Here is a 21834-nt window from a genome sequence, read left to right as displayed (position 1 = left end):
TAACAAAATAGTGAGGTTTAACTAAAACACCTCACTGAACAAAAATATCTTGCAAACAATGCAATTATTGTTGATGGAAAAAAATATTAGTTCAGGTATTTGGGTTTTTCATATTGTTATTTCATGTTTAAAGCTGAAAATGTGTTTTGAAAGCTGCATTGTGCAAGAAACTGTATTCTTTGATTAGAGTTTTGAGGGAGGGCAAGGGGAATGTCCATATCATGCTAGTAGAACCAGGTGATGAGTGAGATTAATAAATGTGTGTTAACCATGCAGCCCCTATTCCAGTGGAAAGGTTACCTCAATGTATTGGCTCAGAAAAGCTATTGCTGTATAAACTTGTAAATTATGCATTTCTAGTAGTTATTAACGTAATTTCTGTCCCATCCCCAAATCAAGTTAAAATTCCCATGACAAATTGGCTTTTTCTCTCATAATGTTTTTTGTTACTGCTGTTTTACAGTGAAAACAACCTTCAGGAAGACCTCTTTGATCAGATACTTGTGGGGAAGTTGGAATTTCCCTCTCCCTACTGGGATAACATCACTGATTCAGCAAAGGTACTGGTATTTTTTCCCACCTGAAACAATATTTCTGACTTGCCCCTGTGCAGGCTGTGCTCAGCTGGGAAGGCAGCATGGAAGATGTAGAACAGCCCTGTGCCCCAGCTGCTGTGCCTTTTCAGTTGGTTTAGCTGAACAGTGCTTGATGGAAGCTCAGGGGTTTCAGGCTGCCATGGCTCTGCCTGAGCAAGGGTAGCAAAATGCCAGCTGCATTCAGGGAACGGCACACGATGCCCAGTTCACTTGATGCACTTTACAGGTTCAGTGCTGCAGCTGCGAAATAAATGCGTCCCTGAATTTTTCCCTCTTTAAAAAAGAAAAATTATTGCTCTGTGGATTGATTGCAGTAGGCATTTCTTCCTATTTTTATTTGAGCCATTTATAAGAGCTTTTCAAGAGGTGCAGCCATGGCTAATTGCCACTGCCTGCAGTTCTTCTGTGATCATTGCAGTTTTGTTTAAATTAATTGTGTCTGTAGGACAAAGATTCAAGTTGTAAGCCCCACTTCTCAGGTTAATTCACTAAAGTGCTCTGAATAATATCTGAGGACTCGGTAACAAGTGGAGGTGGTTTTTTATCTGGCCAATGAGAAAATGATTTTTTTTCTGAATTTTTTTATGCATTTCCCAATGGGTGTTCATCCATTTACCTACATTTCCCAAGTCCCAGTCATCTCACACATTTCCATGCATTCTGAACATGCATTCTGAACAAGCAAGGTCCTCAAGCTTGGTATTCAAGGTGATGTCTCACTTCAAACTTCCACAGACTAAAGAACTTGGCTGGTTGGGAAAGCTCTCAGTTAGGTGTGTTGTTAATGCTGGAAGAAACCATTTCCCAAAACTGAAGCAATGGACAGTGCCCTTGAAATAATCTTGAAATAATCTTGATTTAAAAAATAAAGACTGATAATTTGGAGGCTATAAAAGGTTTTTTGAGGGAAGGACTTGGCTCAATGTCTTTTATTCTTCTGCAGCAACACAGAAGAGAACATTTTCAAATAATTTCATCAGTTTCTTGACTTTCAGGTGCAGATTCTTGTCTCTGATTTGTGTTTTTTTATGTAATGTTACTGAGTGCATGTGCACTGCCCAGAGAGGAACTCATCTCTCCCATGTTTTTTGTTCTGGACATGTACATGAATATATAGAGAACAAAGTGGAACACTAGAGCTGATTTTTTTAACATTTCTTTTTAATTTGTTTCCAATAGACTCACTGAAACATGACTACAGTGAAGAAACTGATATCAAACACGCTGCCTTGCAGACTCTTAATCCTAAAGGGCAAATTTAAGTTCCACTTACGTCACATCGGTATCACTGCTTCTGGTATCAGCTGGGGTTAGTTTTTTTCCATCCAGGTATCAAGAACATTGCTGAGAAGAACTGAGAAGAACTTGGTGCAACACTTTTTCAGTTTTAATATCCTTTCCCATGCCCTTCAAACTCCTCTTTTTTTCTTTTCCTATGAAGGAGTTAATCAGCCTGATGCTACATGTGAATGCTGAAGCCCGGTACACAGCAGCACAGATCCTAAGCCATCCCTGGGTGTCAGTGAGTACATCACATTTCACTTGTCTCTAATTTGACATTAAACCTGTAAATCTAACCATTAACCTGTAGTGTTCAGAAGCAGCAGTACAATTAGCAAATATAACACCAAATTTACCACAGACACTGAGCTGATGCCTGCCAGGTCCTTCATCTTCTCAGGCAGCAGCAAAAGGGAACACCAAAGTGTTTGATTGCTTATTGATTTAAAATCAATTAATTATTAATAAGTACTAGGTTTTCATGGAGACAGTCAATGCTTATTTTCAGACATGTTCTAAATGAGGGACTGAATACAATCTGTGGAGTTCCCTGACACAAGAGAAGACAACTATTAACAAGTGTATCAATGGATAACAGCTCCTCTCAAGCATATTTATGATACCTAATAACACCTCCAGACTTAGGACATGATGGGCCATTTAAAGTGGTGATTTGAAAGAAATGCAAGTGAAAAATATGCTTTTCATTTATAAAATTATTTCAAGCATATTATTTTAAACTTGCTTGAATCAAACCCGCAGCTTATAATTGCGGGACAAATCAATACACTGGAAGTGTCACATGTCATCTTAAGAAATAGAAGTTCATTCATAAAACAGTGAGTGATTGCTCTGTTCCTTTCCTCTGGAATTGTCTCTCATGTAGCAGAGTGTGTTCACTTTTGGACTGCCTGTCTGAATACTTCCTATTCATTAAAAAGCAGGAAGTACCTGATGATAAAAAATGTTTTGGTTTTTTCTAAAGTGAATCTTGTGCTCTTCCTTATGCAGGATGATGCTTCCCAGGAGAATAATATGCAAGCTGAAGTAACAGGTAAACTGAAGCAGCACTTTAATAACACCCTACCCAAGCAAAATAACACATCTGCTGGGGTTTCTGTCATCATGGTAAGAGAAATGAACATTTTTATACATTGATAGTATACTCTGCATATTTTTCTGACAGTGCTCTATGAGGATGTGTGGTGCAAGAATAGCAAACCCAAAACTAGAAGAGTCTCTAACTCTAGTTCTTATTGATGTACAATGTGAATTGTCTCATCATTGCTTGAGAGCAACCAAGTCTATCACAGTGCGCTGCCCAAGAGATAAAAATGAGCTTGCAAACAGAAACATGTGAACACTAAGCAGGTGTATGTTAAAATGAAGTTTATTAACAATTTGAAATCTTTCATTATAAAAACAGAGAGCTTTTTTATCTTACTGCCCATGTAGTTAAGTACAGTCTACCTCTGTGCCTGACCAAGTATTGCTTCATCTTGAGCATAGTGTTGTCCAACAGTACCTGTGCCAGGAAACCAAGCTCCATTCCAGAAACTTCCTTTCTTCCTGATCTTACTAGGGCCCTTCCTTGTCTGATGCAGGGATGGACACTGTGCACAAAATGTATCTTCAGTAAAAAGAAAGAAAGTAAAACCATCCATGGTAACCTAACAGGGACTTCCACCCTCACCCTTCCATTAGTATTGATTATTTTCAAAGGCCAGACCACTTATGTTAACAAGAATAATTGTTTTAATTATCTGAGAACCAGTAAATTTAAATAAAATGTTTCTGCCTACATCTCTGTCTTTGCAAATACATTTATGTGAGTTAAATAGGCAAACAATTTAAATGTAGGAAAAGTGATAACATAAAAATAAGTCAGGAAATGGATTTCAGGTTCATGCTCTTGTCTACATTTCATTTGACAGTTTGACTTGACAGTTTGAGAGGGACTTCAGAGCTTCATTCTTTATACTGTTGAGACTATGGATAAGCCTGAAGCTGAAAACTGGTATAAAATACACTATATGTAATAAGAGCAATTTTAATTCTAACTCTCAGCCCCTCTCCAACTTGCATGCCACTTAAGCCTGTCTCAGATCTCTGACACAGTGTAGCTTTGGCTTCCTATTGGTGTGAGTTTTTTCTGTTAGCTACTGACACTCCTTCAGCCAGGAAAGTTCACCTCATTTTACCTTTTCCTGCTTTATTTCCTTCTAACAGGTATGGAAGGATGTAAATGCATAATTATTAATTGCTGAATGCAGCTCCCAGTTAATGCTGAAAGGAAAAGTAAAATCTTGTTCAAAACACTGTGATCTAATGAGGATTAAGCCCCCAATTTGTTATTCTTGCCCTGGTTTACCTTGAGCATTGAAATTCAGTTACCTTTGTGTTCAGAAGTTCTTCACTTGCTCCAGCACTCATTGCTTACCAACATTCAGCTTCAGACAAGCCCACTTTGTAACTCTCGTGTATTGCAGTGCATTGCTCTCTCAGTCCACCTGCACATTCACTGGAGCCCCTTTAGCATCACCTCATTCCAACATTGTCACCTGGCCCATGCAGATAATACCATCCTGTGGCAGATAAGTAAAACTGCGCATCCCCAAGTTCAGTGTCCTTGCACAGGAGCCTTCTGCTGCCCCCAAAAGCATGCTCTTAATTCATTACAGATTTTTTTTTTTTTTGGTCAATTAAGAAATGTTCTGTAAATCTGAATTTGTTGCAATTGTGTTAGTTCTGCTTAAAGTAAGTCTAGTTTCTGTCCCTTGCTTTCTTCCTTTTTTCCTCCTTTCCCAATGCCTGCATTGCTTTCCTCTGAGTAGGTCCAAGGCAATGGTACGTACTAACGGCGATGCTTTGTTCTGCTGCACAAAAAGTACATGGTCTCCATTTGTAACAAGAAAGGAGAAATAACTAAGCCAGTCTGAAGTGGAAAAAGCTGTACAGCCACACCAAACCAGCAAAGGAATACCTTTTAAAAACTTAGGAAAACATAGTTCTGTCTTGAGTAATGCATATCTGAAGTAGGCTTAGCAAACACCAATACAACCTTTTTTTTACTTCCTCAGACATGTCTTGGTTTATTCTCCCGGCAGTCACTTTGTGCATGTCTATATCCATCTTGTATCTAAAAGCAGCTAGAAAAAGATGAGAACCTTTTGAAGACAGAAGCAAAGAACTAAACATTGTTTCTATTTAAAATTGACACTTCTTTTAGAGCCAGACAAGTGATAATCAGTCCTAGATAAATAAAAAACATTCATGCTTAGCAACAGTAAAATTAAAAAAGAAAACCCTTAGCTGCATTACCTAAAACTGTATTGCTGCTATGAGGACAACGCAGGAGAAAACCACTGTCAGCATGAACTGAAAGCATGTCTTTCCCCTTTTAAATAACTTTACCTGCCACTGAATAGCAGAAACCCCTATTTACAACTTTTTCCAGCAAGAAAAAAGGCAATGCAATGGTGCCTTGATAATGATAAAACTCCTTTAGACCATCACTAATCTCAAAAGCTCAGACCCAATTCAGCTGCTCCTTTCCTTGCATGCTCCCTTTGCAGTGTTGATTGTCAGTAGTAGAAACTCAGTTGTGGAGTATGGAATTTTCTCCTTGTACCTCACTATGCAGGGAGGCTAGTGATGTAACTTGAGTTAAAAAAACCCAACAAAACAACAACAACAAAGAGGGTAAGTACCTTGTATGTGCTGTCCTTGATGACTTTGATACAATAAACACATCTGAAAAAAGAACCCTGCTAAATTTGACTTGTGTCAGAAAATTATTTCAGTGTTAAATATTCAGTGAATAGTGTATTAGTCAAACACAACTAAAACCACATAAATCTTCACATTAGTAAAGCAAGTCCAATCAAACAAATTTTTGAGGAAAAGGTATAGCACCTGACCTTTACAATTAGCACATATCTTTGAGGGTTGTCTTCAGCAGATGTACCACATACTCCAGATAATCAACCTATTCACTCTGGAATTCTCAGTTTTCATTACAACCTGTTGCTCCCTTCTCCTGTAAACTCATTTTTAAGTACAGAATTCAGAAATTATGCCTTTTTGCAACCATAAGAGGTCATTTTCCTACTCTCACCACTAAGCAGAAAAGCAGGCCCTTTTCTTGAAAAAATAAAAAAATGTTCTGTCACCTTCCCCAGGGGCTCCCCTTCTGTACCGTGTAGTTTGTTACAGGAATTGTAGCGCTGAGTTCTCAGTAAGCATCACCTGACTCCTTGTGTCTGCAAAAAGACAGGCACATAAATTTTGCTAATAGTTACTATGACAAGTTCCTTCACTATCACAACCCCTCGTGCCATCTTTTTTTCCACATCAGACTTGCAAGACAAAAATTTTAAACCTGCAATGTCATGGCAAGCATACATCTGGAAGAGAAGTTTTCCTTGCATTTCCTAAAGTCAACATCACAAAATTACACAATTCATTATATTAAAGATTTCTAATGTTATTTCTCCTTTTTTATCCTGGCTGTATTGCATGCAGTTTATGTCTTGTAGATTGTTTTAACCCTTAAGACAGGGCTGTATTTAAGTGTTGTTTCATGTTTTGCCTTGGGTTTGTTTTGTTTGTTTGTAGAACACAGCTCTAGATAAAGAGAGTCAGATTTTCTGCAGCAAGCGCTGTCAGGACTCTGGTAGAGCTGGAATGGAGAAAATTTCTGCAATTGCTGCTGCAGCTGCTGATCCTCGTGAGGCTGGGTCTGAGCCCCTCCTCCCTGCTGCTCCTGAGCCACTCCGGTCCCCCACACTGCCTTCTCCTGGGCTTGCTGGGGATCAGCCTGGTGCGTAGGACTGAGGAAAACAAATCAGACTGAAGCTCCCCACACTCTGGCCACAGATTTCTTCATTTCCCATGACTGTTTTCAGTTTGTGTGCACCTCTCATGGCAAGCCCCAGCAGGTCTCATCCTCTCTCTCACAGGGGGGGAATGAGCCACATCTTGGGAACAGCAGTAGGGGAAAGACTCCAGGAATGTCAGGTGGTTTTTTAAGTTCTCTGTGTCAATAATCAACTCCATTTCACACAGCCTTGGGCTCTAGATAGACTAACTTATGGTGTAGCTAACCATATTTTTATATGAGCAGTGAGGTGGGGAACAGTTACCTGGCCTCACGTCCACCAGAAGGCCCTGTTCTGTTCTTCTGATGGGAATTTTCAGAAAAGTAGGAGAGGCAGACAAGGGAAGAAAACTTCTATTTGCCTTCTATTCCAATGCCTCTATTTTTAGTCAAGTTTCTACCAAACTTGAAGAGGCAAATTTTCACAAAGAATTTTTTAGTAGACTAACTGTAAAATATCATGAGACGAACATTTGAAGATAGAGAGGGAAGGATGGTTGTTTTCCATCAAGTTTGTTATCTGACTTGCAGGCAGGATAGTGTTTAGATAATATGAATTTAAATAAAGTAACTTGGGATGCAAACATGAGCAGTGGATTTATTTGTTACAAAGACTGGAGTGAAGGAAGCCTTTATGCTTTGCCATTTTCTATCCTAACCACAAGTGTCCCATCCACACCTTTCTCCAGGGTCAGACTACCTGTTAGACAAAAAAAAAAAAAAATTATTTTGGGCCTGTGAAGGGAAAGCCTGCTGCATGATATCCAAGCTATGATGAGCTGAGCAGCTCCTAATTCTAGGACTAGCTGATAGAGGAGCTGCCATCAATAGCCATCAGAGGTTTGTCAGTGCTATCCCCCTACTCACCTGGTGCAAGCACTGGAAACCAGGATTGGGAAACAGCTCTCCTTAATCAGCAGTCACAAAATAGACGAGGTTTTCTCTTTACCATAATGCTTAGTTCAATAGAGTATGTATTCAGCTTAATCCTTTTCCTTTGCTCGTTCTTATGAATTGGTCATAGTTCATTTTTTCTCTTAGCTATACTTTCTACTAGAATTGTAAAAGAAAGACCTGCAATAAACTTTCTTCATTTAAAAAAACCAGAACACAAAAAGTCATTCCTTTCTTTGAGAGCTCAGTTATTTTGTCAGTGACACTTGTCTTATTCTCCCTGGAAAGACTGAACAATTAGATGCCTACCAAAACAATAGAATTAATTTGAGGGATTTCCATAAACTTCATTGTTTTAAAGTTCATTGCTTCCTATGAAAGCCATGATTAAAAATGGTTGTTTTACCTTTGAAGAGCATTTAAAGATCAGAAAGTGCCAAGTAATAACTTACGGCCATGGCAGCTGAAAGATGTGCAACACCCTGGCAAGAAAATGGCATTAAAGGTAGGAAAACATGGCATGTCTTAAACTATGATAAAAAGGTTGGGCTACAACCAATCCTTGCTAATTAACTTTGTTGTGGGCTCCCTGGAGTAAGTTTAATATACTTGAAGAGTATGGGAATCGGCTTTCTGTAAAATAATTTGGGTTTTGGTACAGTGCAAAAAGATGAAGCTATGATTCCAACCTTAGAACAGAAACTTCTGATTCAGATTCTGGTGAGAGTCTGTAGCTGGCTGCCTGTGTGGCTGGTGATTTCTGCAACAAGTCTCAGACTCAGCCAAAGAAAGGATGTGGAATTTCAGGTGGAGCAGGCTAACCAGCCCCCGCCCCAGCAAAGACACGGAGCCTCAAAAAGAGCAGAACAGAGAGACCAGCAGAGAGAGAGCAACAAGCAAATAATGAATGCTGGGTTAAGTTCTGGTTTTCCTAAGAGGATGGATTCAGCTATGAAGAAAAAAAACTGCCATGGATTGGCAAGGATTTCCAATAAGTTGTGTTGCACAAATAATTATGCATCTATAACAGAAGGGATCATCACTTGCCTGGTCAACAGCTGCCAGTTCTAAACTACTACCTTGTCTCATGGAAGAAGAAAGTAAAGAGAAATATCCTGAATTCATGTCCCTAACTTCATGACTGAAGTTGATGACATCTAAACAGTCTTAGACAAGTATTTTGATTCACAGAGCAGAGGCAGGTTCCAAAAAGCCTATTTAAAAATAGCGATGACAGCTGGAAAATATAATCATATGGCCAACAATCAGATAAAAACAGGATAGCTGGGAAAATCCCCAATTCTTTGTGTAACCTTAGCAAAATTATAGCACTACTCCATGCCTTAAAATACTTACACAAAAGTTCAGTCTGTGCATAGGTGCAGGAGATACCACACTTTATTTTTATGTTAAAGATGTGTTGGTTAACACTAAAACACTTAATGAAGGTCCCTAAGTATCGCATTTGGTTTCTCACCTGCTGCACTTTCATTTAGTCCTTCTCTTGTTGTAGAACCACCAGTTGCTGCTGGAAGAAGGCAAAAATAGTTCTGAACAATTCTTTTTCCTGTTATAAATGGAAAGAAACTTCTATAGAAATTGAAAACAAGTTAGACATTTTTTAGAAAGAACTGTTACAAACACTCCATAGTGACAGCTCTACTGCTACCATGCCTACATTAAAAAAAAAAAAAAATTATTAAAAAAAACTGTTTAAAATATCCTAATCTTTCTAGGTCATTTGAAAGTGAGTAGTTGTTCACAAAAGTCCAGTGAGCCATTCCTGCAGTTCTAGATTTAAAGTCCCAGGACTGAATCCTCTCCGGCTATAAATCAACCTAACACTATGTCCACTGATTAATTCCCGTCAATATTTACCCTTGCAGACAATTACCCCTTCTGGAACAAAAAAAAGAATTTAAAATCATTCTCAAAATACATTAATGAAGATGCTGTTTTATAGTGTTAGTTTTATCAATATTGACTCATTCTTAGTAGCTAATTGTCAAGAATATTTTTTATACAGGTCAGTAAATCCCATTTAAACCAAGTTTTCACATCTTTCTTCCTCCCAGTAGTCTCTGGTCTAATTATTATAGCTTGATAGCTATACTGATACTGATTCCTTTGCCTTTACATAAATAGATGTATTTATCAATCATCTTTGGTTTTATCAGTTTTTAAATGGGAAAATATATTTTCTATTTACTCATTCTTTTTCAAGGTACATCCAAATAGCAATTGGAACGCAGAAGAAAGGCACAAAACTAGCAAGCAACCCAAGATGCTTGTTAAGGAAAACTGATGGTTTTAAGATGACAAAAAAGACAAGCAAATCAAACCCTCCTACGTGCAGTCAGCTTCAATGTCTAAAGCACAGAAGTAGGTATTTAGTCGAGCTCTTCTGTCAGGGGAACCCACTCTAGCAGGATTTTTGTTTTCTTTATAAACTAAATTAGCATTATGAAAAAAAAATCCAGGGCAGGGAGTGGTAGCTGCAAGTAGCCATGCAACTATCTACAAGGAAGCTGTTGCTTCTGTTATTAATTTTTTTTAAAGAAAATTTGAATTTTAAGTGCCTTTTGTTTCCTTTGGAAACAGGAAGCCAAGAGTGTGAATCATGCAAAGTGCAGGTGTCAAAAAAGTACCAAAAACTGTTCCCTCCTCCCCAAAGTAATAGGTGAGATAATTGCCAATTAACAGGAAATACTGATGTCTAGAGCATTTGAATGCTGAATGTTTAGACACTGCTTGAATTACACTACTTGTTTTGTTTCAAATGGTCAAATTTTGGTTTTTGCAGTTACAGAGGCTTGAAAAAAGCATCCCTTGCATGGAGAATAAGCAAGGCAAAATGGGAGAGCAAGGTACAAAGTCATTTCTGTTACTGGACATTGCTATTGCTGATAGCACCAAAGTCACCACACAACCAGACTGAACTGTGCCTACAATATTTTGCAGCTCAGAGCTCACACAGCAGCAAGAAAAATACTAGAATAACTTGAAGAAAAAAAAATTATCATTTCTCAAATGTTGTTCATTTAGCAAACAGCAAGAATCACATTTTGGGAACCCCTTTTTGTCTATTGCCTCACAATGCAACATCGTTTCCAAAGCACCCACCACAATGTCTGATCTGGGGGCAAAGTTGTGTGCAAATTCAGATTTTACTAAATACACACGTCTCTTTGGTTTCAAGACTATGCTTTCCACTCTTACCTTAATTAATTTCCAAAAAAAAAGTAGTTATATTTCCTACAATATATAAATAGTTGTGAAATTTTTTACATTCTTTTTCTTGATATGCTTCTCGATAACATCTCAACTGAAAATACACGTACAAGTTAGAATTTATTCTTTCAAACTTTGTACGTTTTAATCATTTTTTACTTCATGACAATGGTTGTGCTGGAATTGAGGAGCTTTAGGTTGAACATAGTTGAATTTCAGTACATACAAGCAAAACAAAACGTGAAACCATTTCTTACCTTTTTTTTTTCCCCCTAGAGCTTTTAAAGAGCAGCTTTAAACTGTAATGCATCATTAACTGCATTAGTTTACTGAAGATCTTAGGCTGGTTCTGCATAAAAGTAAACTATTGTGGATTTCATGTAATGATGTAACATATGGTAAATCCATGCAAGTGACTCATTTAAAGTGTTACACAAACATCCTAATCCTGTATGGGAGAGGTCTCACTGGTTTAGAGCAGCACTCTCAGAATGGCCCATCTCTGGTTCTATTTAATGAGGATAAACCCAGTTTCTCAAAAACAATACAGTGCTCTGGTATTCCCCTTGAATTACTTCTGGAAGAAAGAAAAGAGAAGTATGCCATACCACAAGCACACTGAAATCTCTATGAATATGACATTTAGGACATAAAATGGAAAAACTACAATCTAGATAGTCACCTAGTTACCTAGGCCATTCTTATTCAATACAACTAACAACAATCATGTCCTGACTAAAGCTGCAATAAAATTCACTTCCCATTACCCTGGTATCAGATCAGCTCTTTGGGATGTTTAACAGGAACAAAGTGCTGCGGAGAAGCAAGGGACTACCAAGAGGATGTCAGGGCAAGAAACAATAGCAGACACATACACAGCTTACCTTCAGGTGTAGACAGCACAACACAGCCAAGAACTGCAAAAGTATTCTCAAGTCTGAGCATTCATTTACCTCTGCCTGCAGTAGCACCACAACACAAACTTCCTTCAGAGAAACCCCCACTCTGACCACCCCATCTTCTCTTACCAGATCCTACAGCATTTCTATCAGCAGTTTACTGATGGAAAATACAAGGGATTTCAAGCTACATTTGCCAAGTACTGCACAACCCAACCAATCAGCAGTGCTGCAGAGCGCTTCCCATAACCACAGCTGGCAGCAGCTCTGTTTGAACTCACCAGGGCAAAAGAAAGGCCAGACTGTCACATAAAAAATGTTCTGCATAAATCATCCCTCTGCATAAACACATTGGAGGAGAGAGGTCTGACACCTCTCTTGAGGAATATTCTGCCAATACCAGCCAAATGAGTACCAGCAGCTGCAGGTTAATGCCTGGCACCTGCTGACAGCTTTCAGGTGCTGACACAGGTGCTGCCCTGAAGAGAGTAACAAGTACCTGAGTAGCTGGAAATTTAACCCTGTTCTCCATCTCATCACAAACAGCATGAGGTGGAACTACTTCAGCCAAAGCTGAGATCCCAAGTGCATGCCTGGGCCCCAGGGTGGTGTCCAAGGTATTTGGGTTCACCTGTGGAAGGAGGGGATGTCCTACTCACCAGAGAAGTCCAGAACAGAGGTGTCTTTGCAGGCCTGCTCACAGAGGAGAAGGTTAAGGTGTCCTTTCCCACAGAAAGACTGTAGCACTCCAAAGGCAAAATACCACACTGCAGTAGCTGCTCCTTCCCAAGGAGGGTTAGGTGCAACTCAGGACAGCACACACAGGTACAGCTGTGCTTCCAGTTTGGGAAAGCATTTCCTGATCCAGTAGAGCTCTTTCTAAAACAAGCAACCTATCAAATCAACTCCCCATGAAATATTTTGGCTCCAAGATCAGGAGCTATTATTTCTATCAATACTGAAGTGTTTCCTCATAAAGAGATGACTTTCAGGATTTCCATTTGCAAAATACACCTTTTTCTTTTTTGTTTTCCCTCCACCCAGTCTAGAAAAAACCACCCATGGCTTGAGACAAACTCAAATTTAACTTCAAGACCATTCCAATTTCTCCTCAAACTCTGCTGATACAAGGCTGTGAATGTTGTTGAACTTCAGGAAATGTGAGATACAAGTTCTGCATAACAAATGTTCAGTACACAGAGCTCAGTACACCAGGTGCTTCCCACAGACACGACCCACTACAGCCTTTGCTTAATCCCACCATCCTTGTGCTACACAAAACATGAAAATGTAACTGCTGATACACCACAACCACCTCGGTATGAAAATGCAGAAAGCACAGAAAACACCATTTCATACACACCAAAAGAACATTAAATACATCAGCCACGGCACCCCTTTCCTCTGTTAGGAACATATCCTGAATCACAAGAACTCAGTACTCCACTGAAGGTCTCAATTACAAATGTAATTTTATTTCATTTATTCACTCAAACTGAATTTTCTCATTCCAAAGCTTTACTGAAAGAGAGAGTAGCTAAATGCTTAGAAAAACCAAGAACTGCTCTAGTAGGCAGCTAGAGAAATGTATGTATCAATACAGATATGGAATGTAAATTTCAACTCAGAGATCACAACATACAAAGAAGATTTTATGCAATACAGACTTAAAAAACAATAACAGTTCTTTTCACAAATATTTTCACAGAGTTCTGCACAGCAATCTTGTAGAAAAGTAGATTTATGCAACACCAAAATAACTTATTGTTCCTTAGTATAAATAGTTTTTCATTTCCTAAAAGAAAGAGGTAATTTAATATGACTAGGCAGGATCTGACTGGATTTGGTGGTAGCAAAATACGAAAGATTTGTTGCTATAGGCAGAAAAGGAATATGACATGTGCTACAGTATTGCAGGGGCACATTCTGACAAAAAAGAAAGAAAGAGTGGCCTGCAAATCTTGTGCTTCTGCTGCTGTATAGGGGCTGTGCACCAGCAAGCACCTGCTGCCTCCCTGCTTTCACAGTCAACCAGCAGAAATGTGCTTTGGAACTTGCCCCTGCTAAAAAACACCTGCCTCAGTGAGCTTCTTGTTTGAAGCCTTCAAAACGAGCCTTTCTGATTTGGAGGAACAATCCACATTTTGGTGTGCTTTGAAGGAGATGCCAGGTAGAAACTAAAAAGGATTCACACTTGATGTAACACAAACTCTGCTCCCGATTTCTCTCCTAACTGTACTAAACATTCAACTAAAAAAGAACTAATTGTCTAGGCCTAGAAACATGCTTGAAGAGTAACATTTGATGGAAATGATTTGCAAAGTTTAAAATTACATTAACCATAATTTAAATATTACCCCTTGATTCCCAGAAACTTCAGTGCTGATGTAGTACAATCATTTGGAAAAGTATGAGACAAAGTGTGGTACACATAGCAGAGATTAAAATTCCCCCAATACCATAATTAATTTCCGTTATGTTAAAATCATATTTTCCTCAAGGTTATAGATAAAGCTTCAGATGGAACATTTGTTTCTTCATAATATAGCTAGAATGTGAGTTTTAACCATGTTTACTTTAGGTTTTGTTTACATACAGGGATCAAAATAGACTTCTCATTGTGACTAAAAATATAGATTTTTTTAACTACAGAACCCAGCAGCTGGTTTTCTGCTTCTTTGCCCTTCCCCCAAAAAAGTCAAGCGAGGTCTACAAAAATAGCAATTAACTTTAAAAAATAGTTTGCTTCTTCCAGCAAATTTAAGTTACATTCAGATGTAATAGAAGTATTTATAAGGAGCCGTGTGGTGGCTCGACCCCGAGGGAGGCAGTGCTGTGTGCAGCTCCCTCCTGGCCACAGCTGCTCCTGTCAGTGCTTGTCCTGGCCTCTGGGAAGGTCAGTACCTGGTTTGGTACTCGTGGTGCCAGCGATTGAAATCATTGTAAAAAACCACGATGCTCCCGGACGCCATTCCAGTCATTATACACCTGAGGGAAGCAGATTCACCGGTCAGCAAACACGCAAAGCACCGTGCAAGAGTTTGTGTGGTCAGCCTAAAGCGAAACCTGAGAGCTGGACAACAGAACTGCTCACCAGAATTCCTGTCCTGCAAGGCCACTTGGGATTCCCCAGGATTACTTCTTGGCTGGTTTTTGGGAGGGTATTGGAGAGGGTATGAAGCCCTGGTGTAGCAGCAAAGGGAAGGAAGGCCAGGAGGAGGGTTCATTTCAGTTTCAACTCCCCCAACTTGAGCATATCTACATGAAGGAATTGGGTGTGGGCACAAGCCTTCAGTTGGAAATACTAAAACTGAAGTCTTTGATTATTTTGGAAGCTCTTGAAAGCAATCCCTGGGCTTTCTTTCCCACTGAGACATCCTTCTTTCTGAATTCCTCACCCTTGGCCTGCTACTGGAGATCATTTAGATGTGTTTGAAAAGCCATGGCCCTGACACAGTACACAATCCATCTCTGGATCATTTTTTTTACAGTCTCAATAAAGTATTACAAAAATCAGAACAATAAGGATATATAAAATCCTGGCATTTTGGGGAAATAAAGCCTTAGAATTGAAAAATTCAGAATAAAAGGCTGCAAATCTTTTCTTCAAAACGAAGATTAAGTATGAGATCACCAAAACATTGCATTTTGGCAGGATCACCTATTTCATGTCAACAGTACAATTTGGATTATCTATTACATTAAAATGTCTTTTAAATAACTCTGAGTAATTACTTGTAATTAATCAGTAATTACTCAGTAAAATACTCTGAGTAAATCTCTTCCTTGTCTTCCAACCCCCAGTGCATAGGTTCTTAACTTGAGGCCATGGATAAATTTCTCTATGTCCATATTAAGTTTCAGTTCATTAATATGTCATTAATTAAAGATTCTCTAAATGCAAAATTTACAAGGTCTAAAATTCAACAGTTTTTGAAATACATTTAACAGCAAGGGCTTCTTTTTAATGGAAAACCACTTTAGCCAAAATGCCAATATTCTCTAATTACGCTTCTCAAGAAGATGTTCAGAGTTTCATTGAAGTTCACAGGTTTTTCTGGTTTGGATTTTTTAAAGTTCATTTTGTGCAAGTTTTAGAAACACAGATAAAATTTTAAAAACATTCAGTATGGATTTCAGTATGCGGAAGGCTAAGAGCCTCAGCAACATGCTTTACTGTATAATGTAGACATCCATAAGGGATTTAGGAGACAAATCAGCTTGAAAAGTACACAGAAACACCATTTAGTAAATACACCACAGTAAATAAAATCCTAGCCTGAAAGCTAAAAGTGTACAGATTAAATGGGAAACATCCATCTTATAAACAAACAATATTTTTGTGATAAAAGCACTGAAGTATTGTCAAGTACAGCTGCATTGGAAAGTGCAATGTGAAACTGCAGTAAAATTTCAAGTGGTCACCTTCAGCAGGAGGATTGTTCAAAAAGGGTCATGCTGTATGTGGATAAAACAACTGTTCTACAACTGAGAATGACACTTTGCTTTGGCAAATATATGGATATGTGGAGGGAATCTTCTTGTGCACCTATTCCAACTGTTCTATTTTTAACAAGAAAGTCTGGAATTAGGAAAGTCTATCTTGAAAGTCTGCCAAAGAAAGATTTCTTGGATCTCTCTTCACTCCCCAAAGAGCTGAAATCCTGAAAAAGATTATCTGCCCTAAATATACCATGTTAAAAAAAAAACTTTTGCCAGCACAGAATTCTCAAGATAATCACCAAGATCTGTGACCCACAGAAAATCACAATCAGAACAACAAAAAAAAAAGCAATTTAATTGTAAATATGTATTGCCCAATACTCTTGTCCAGACCAGACTTGGTCTCACCTTTGGTCATAGGACAGGGCCATGGATCGGATTCCAGCGTCACACCCTGGGTAAGCGAAGAGCCGTTTGAGGTCCCACACCTGCCAGACCATGACAACCCCGTTGTCTCCACCTGTGAGCAGATACTGTCCATCCCGACTCAGCTGAATGGCCTGGGGGCAAAGCACAGGGAGATTTGTCAGATAAATGTGTATGTGGCTCTTACTTCCCCACTTCTCCTTTCAATAAAAGGTTTCATATTGATAGCTGAATGTCCAGAGAGACTTTGATATCAACACAAGCTTTTGGGAAGCAACATTATTGTTATGTTATTTTACTCAGCAAGAGAATTAATGCTCTTATGCACAAATCTCCAATACATTAGATGTCACTACTTAAGTCTTACCTGACTTGTGATTTATTCCATGTCCCAAAGATCCAATATGAGGTCACTAAAGAAATTTACTCTTCTAATTAGCTAGATTTACAAGATGCAGCAGCACTGGCATTAAAATATAGCACCCGACATTCCCCCAAGGGTGTTTAATACCAGCCTAGCAGAAGCTGAATGTTAACAGGAACTGAACTGTTATAGGAATCACTAAAATTAATTTAGACCAGCACTTTTAGATTCCTGCAGTGGAGCAATAAAATAGTGATCCACCTCGTTTAAGAGGGACTGTGTTTCTTTTTATCATCCATCCTCAAACTGCCTCTGAAAAATTCAATAGCATATACCCTGTTTTGTATGCATCATGGGGACTGATGGTAAATCAGTATTTTAAATCTTTTTTGGGGAACCAGATCATGAAGAAAGATGGGATATCATTGGTTTTCAGAGTCAAGACTTCTTCAAACAGGAATCTTCAATCTATTTTAGTATTTCTTGTGTGCAACTGGGAAAAAAATCAAGATACATACTGAATACCCAGAAAAATAATTTTTCTTCTTTACCTAAAGACTATACCAGATGATGCTATCAGATACTAAATGGAAAGGAATCAGGATAAGTCCTTCTTAAAAGAAAGATTTTCCTAGTGTAAATAAGCCAAAATGGGTCTTAAGAGAACTGAACTTGAAATTTTATTAGAGCAAGTGCTAATTTATGGGGTGAGAGAGATCATAACCCATCTAGCCCAGAGGTCTATCTCCAACAACGGCAGCAGGAGATGCGGCCAGCATGGTCAGCACACAGCCCTCTCCCCCCATGCACCACAGCACCCAAAATCACTGCATTAGGAAGATCAGAAAGTTCTTGTTCCCTTTAGTATCTATTTATGGAAATGCTGCCCATGAATTCTCTTAATCTTGTTTTGAGCCTGCTGATGCCTTCTGAGGGGAGCAAGAAATTGGCAGAAGTTTACTTCTGGAATAGGTTTATTCCATGTTTTGAGGTGATCCTACCAGTTTCAGCGACTACACCACAGTCTCATATTGTGGAGCTTCCTGAATAAGAGTTCTCCATTCATCTCAGGCATTGCCTTCATCACTCAGTAAACTTTCAGCACTCCCCACCTCAAAAAGCATTGAATGAAGCTGGTTCCCAACAACCACCAATGGCAGACTCCATGACTGACTTTTCTCACAGTGTGTGAGCATTTTTTCTATATGGGTCTCAGTAATTACTACTACAGAAACCCTGAGGAGGCTTCATCTGAAAGAAGGCTCCTGCCCTGCTGTTGTGTAGAAAAGAAATGTAAGCAGTAGAGGATACCAGGCCCTGATTTTATAGCCTTATCCTCCAACTGTCCAGGAAAACTGAAAGGTCTGCAGCATTTGCCAAAGAAACAAAACAAAAAAGTTGAACATATTCTGTCATGTGGAATGACATCAGCATGAGCCACCAGGAATATCAAGACCCTTCACATATTGGGCCATGATTAATAATTCCAAATAAGCCCAAGCCTTTTCCTATGCTCTCTTCCTGTTTTCAGATGCCTCTTCTCCACTCTCTTTCTGATTTTTGCTCCCCAGCTTGACTTCTGTTTTTCCTTCTCTGCTTTTAGATTTGTCCACAATACTCAGCACAGAAACAGCCTGTCCTTCATTCTACTCTTCTTTCTCCTCTGCTTCCTTATCAGTTCTTCCCTTTCCTTGCCCAGGGTCACAACCATCACATTTCTTGCCATGGATTTTTTGTGCACCTCTTTGTGAGGGATGATTAGTTGCAGGGAAAAACTACATCCATGGCCTACAGATGCAGGATGTACAGAATACAGATACTAGATACTAAGCATTATCTACAAACGTATTTAACCTAAGGTTCGTTAATCAGCTAAATTTGGGCAGCCTTTTAATGCAATACACACCCTTCACATCAGGATTAATTTGTGATAAATTTCAGCTGGCCCAACTTCTCAAGAGAATGATGTAAGAATGGGGGATATTCACAGCAGTGGTTTATAAATTCCATAAACACACTCTCTACAAAGAAATTGATTCTTTTCTACTAAAATATTGTCAAGGCAAGGACACTGCCTTAAGATCATGGTCTATAAGCAAAAGTCCAGCTTAGAGATTTAAATTTAGGAAACAGTAGAAAGAACTGAAGACAGGATTTTGCAAACATCTCTCTGCTGAAATCTGTAATTATTTTGGCACTTGCAGTCTCAGCTTATACAGGTTTTCAAATATGCAAAACTTTTTACATACCTCAGGGAAAAGAAGTTTGGGACTTTTCCTAATATAGAGAATTTACAGCATACACACCACAAAAAATCAGAGAAACTAAAACACAAAGACGCTACATTCATGCAACACTGAAGCATTTATACAGACTGCTGACAAGCCTAGAAACCAAAATATACAGCGTATGTAAGATACTGCTTTGTGAGCAGCAATAACTGAAGTCAGACATATTGCACATCTGTTTTTTTTGTATTGCTGCACTCTATTACTGCGATGCCAAATACATCCTGTAAGAATTATACGATGTGCGACACTTAGATTAAGATAGAGCTCCTATATTATGTTATAAATTTAGAGTGTTTACTGCAACAACTCCCAAGAAGTCAGAATGGATCACATTGCTGGAATTTTATTTCACACAATAACTTTAAAAGGAGTGTAATTGAAACACAAACACATACTCTAAACAAGATTTAACACTGAGCAAAAAAGAAAAGATGATAAACCTATTCCAGCCATGTTTTGAACTAAGATGACAAGACATACATGTAAATTTAGACACAATAAAGCAGAACTTGTAGAGTTTTTCCAACCACAGCTAAGTATGGAAAACTGAACACTAACAAAGATTAGAACTGAGTATTCTGAACTGAAGCTTCTTCCTTTCCCCCCCCAAAATAAATGTCCCAACCATTAATTGCTTCTGTGATTGTTGCTATCAGAAATGTGCTAAGCACCTTTTAGAGACTGTCATACAGAGTAGAGTAAGAAAGGGGCAGAAAACAAACTCGTAAGAGGGAAAATTATCCAGAACTAGCATGCACTGAGTGGATGATCATAAGATCTAACTAACCACAAAAGTATTAAAGAGATTATTCATTAGGAGAAAAAATCAATATGGGGCAGTTTTCTTCTCTATAACAATAGCAGTCTCCTAAGGGTATTTCCAAATTGCAGTGAAGACCGTGACAAATAATTATTTGCTACACTTATAAAATTCAGCTGATGAAAATCCATTAACCTTATGGTCATGGTTCACTTGAATTTTGTACTTGAGGCTTTTACTGAAGAAATGCTATATTAAAAGGCAAATTAAAGCCATTAATCTTTAACTCTTCCACTACCTGCAACATGCAGTAGGTTTTGTGATCTTTTGATTAAATAAAGTACAGGCTTTGAACCCTTACTAATACCTATGCAATTTTACTATTGGCTTGTCATGAAGACAAGATGTTGATTTATTTAATTTTCATTGTTTATAAATAAATTTCTCAGTCACTTGCCTATATATATATATGAAGGGATGAAGGAGTGAATGAAGGGATGAAGAAGGAATGAATGGAAGAAAAAGGTGACCTGTCAACATTTCAGTTTCATGATACGCCCTTCAAGATTAAACAAACTAAAGGATGCTTTTACTCCCAAGCACTCCAGCTAGTACAGAGGGTGACATGAATCAATTTTACTGTTCTGCTTTTCCCCAACGTAGTTTATCTGCAATTCTGCTAGGTATGAAACTGAAACAACCCTGCAACTAATCTTTCTCACAACATGAGCTTCAGACTCTCAAATAATCCCCAAAGTGCACAATTTCAGCTATGTTCTAAAAAGCTGCATTTCTGACTTGTATTTCCCTGGAAAGTCTCAAAACTTTGCACAAATCCCTTTTAACGTTTCAGGCTTTTGAAAGGCAGTGCTTTGCAAAAAGGCAGAGCTGCCACTGTGACAGCCTTGGCTTACAGCAGCAGGAGTCTTGTGGGTACTTCCACATTTCAAAACAGACTCAGGAAAGGAAAATAAATTGGTTCCTCTGGGTGAAACAGCATACAGTCTTTGTTTAGGATAAAATAACTTTGCCTCTCAGAACAAGCAGACTATTTAGAGTTAGAGGTATTCATTAAGATATCTAAACACTACATGGTAGATGTACTGTGATATGCCTAAGCTTCACTGAGCAATACAGTATTTAAAACAAAAACAGGTGGAAGGCATTGATTAAACCCTGAATTTCTCCAGAGGTTCTGAATTTTTATGGCAGTTTTCTAGCTCAAGAATACAAGAAAGAAAATGAGAATGTTTATCCCAATGTCACTATTGAAAACTGCTAGTTTTACCAATAACGTCCTGAAATGCTGGCCCTTAATGACACAGGAAAACTGAAGCTGTTATATTACAAATTCCACACTTATGACCTTTTTCCTTCCCTTTTCTATCCTCCCCAAGCAAAAGCCAATGAGGAGTGTTTGTCAGCACAGCCCATGGGTAGGTGCTATTCATTTTAAATGCCCCACTTTAATCATGCAGTTGCCACTCTCCTTCAGCGATGATGTAGTGCAGAAGCACTGGCAGAGATGCTGTAGGTTGTTTAAGCGTAAAGCTCAGCTCAGACCACTGGGACGGAAAGAAAACAAAACAAAACAAAATAAACCCCAAACCCCTCTACAAACATAATTCCGGCCCACAGAGAGCAGAACTTCAATTGCTTCCAGCAACATTCCTAAAGCTGTGGGTACTGACTGAAACACTACAGAAATTGTTTTAGCCAACAAGGGATTTCTAGATATTTTACAGATTTGCTGGCCTAGCTGACAACATA

General features: G+C 38.6%; 2 protein-coding genes across 12 annotated transcripts in view; one reads left to right on the top strand and one right to left on the bottom strand.

Moving 5' to 3' along the window:
- Nucleotides 1–7937, top strand: part of DCLK2 (doublecortin like kinase 2) — an 80202-nt gene extending 72265 nt beyond the window's left edge. For 3 of the 8 annotated variants that reach the window (XM_050973782.1, XM_050973784.1, XM_050973781.1), the window contains 4 exons: nt 464–560; nt 2038–2118; nt 2889–3005; nt 4367–6637. In XM_050973782.1, the coding sequence (XP_050829739.1) occupies nt 464–560; nt 2038–2118; nt 2889–3005; nt 4367–4597 (526 nt within the window). In that variant the 3' untranslated portion in view covers nt 4598–6637. Of the gene's footprint in view, nt 1–463; nt 561–2037; nt 2119–2888; nt 3006–3811; nt 3895–4366 lie in introns of all 8 variants that reach the window. The other 5 variants (XR_007777468.1, XR_007777466.1, XR_007777467.1 and 2 more) reach the window with 4 other exon arrangements.
- Nucleotides 7938–13235: 5298 nt separating this feature from the next.
- The window catches only part of LRBA (LPS responsive beige-like anchor protein), a 367787-nt gene continuing 359188 nt past the window's right edge, over nt 13236–21834 (bottom strand). For all 4 annotated transcript variants that reach the window (XM_030238944.2, XM_030238946.2, XM_030238947.2 and 1 more), the window contains 2 exons: nt 16632–16783; nt 13236–14768 (listed from right to left, as the gene is read on the bottom strand). In XM_030238944.2, the coding sequence (XP_030094804.2) occupies nt 14678–14768; nt 16632–16783 (243 nt within the window). In that variant the 3' untranslated portion in view covers nt 13236–14677. The remainder of the gene's footprint in view (nt 14769–16631; nt 16784–21834) is intronic.

Source organism: Serinus canaria, chromosome 4 (assembly GCF_022539315.1).
Source record: "Serinus canaria isolate serCan28SL12 chromosome 4, serCan2020, whole genome shotgun sequence".
Taxonomy (NCBI): Eukaryota; Metazoa; Chordata; class Aves; order Passeriformes; family Fringillidae; genus Serinus; species Serinus canaria.
This window is presented reverse-complemented; position numbering and strand designations above follow the sequence as displayed.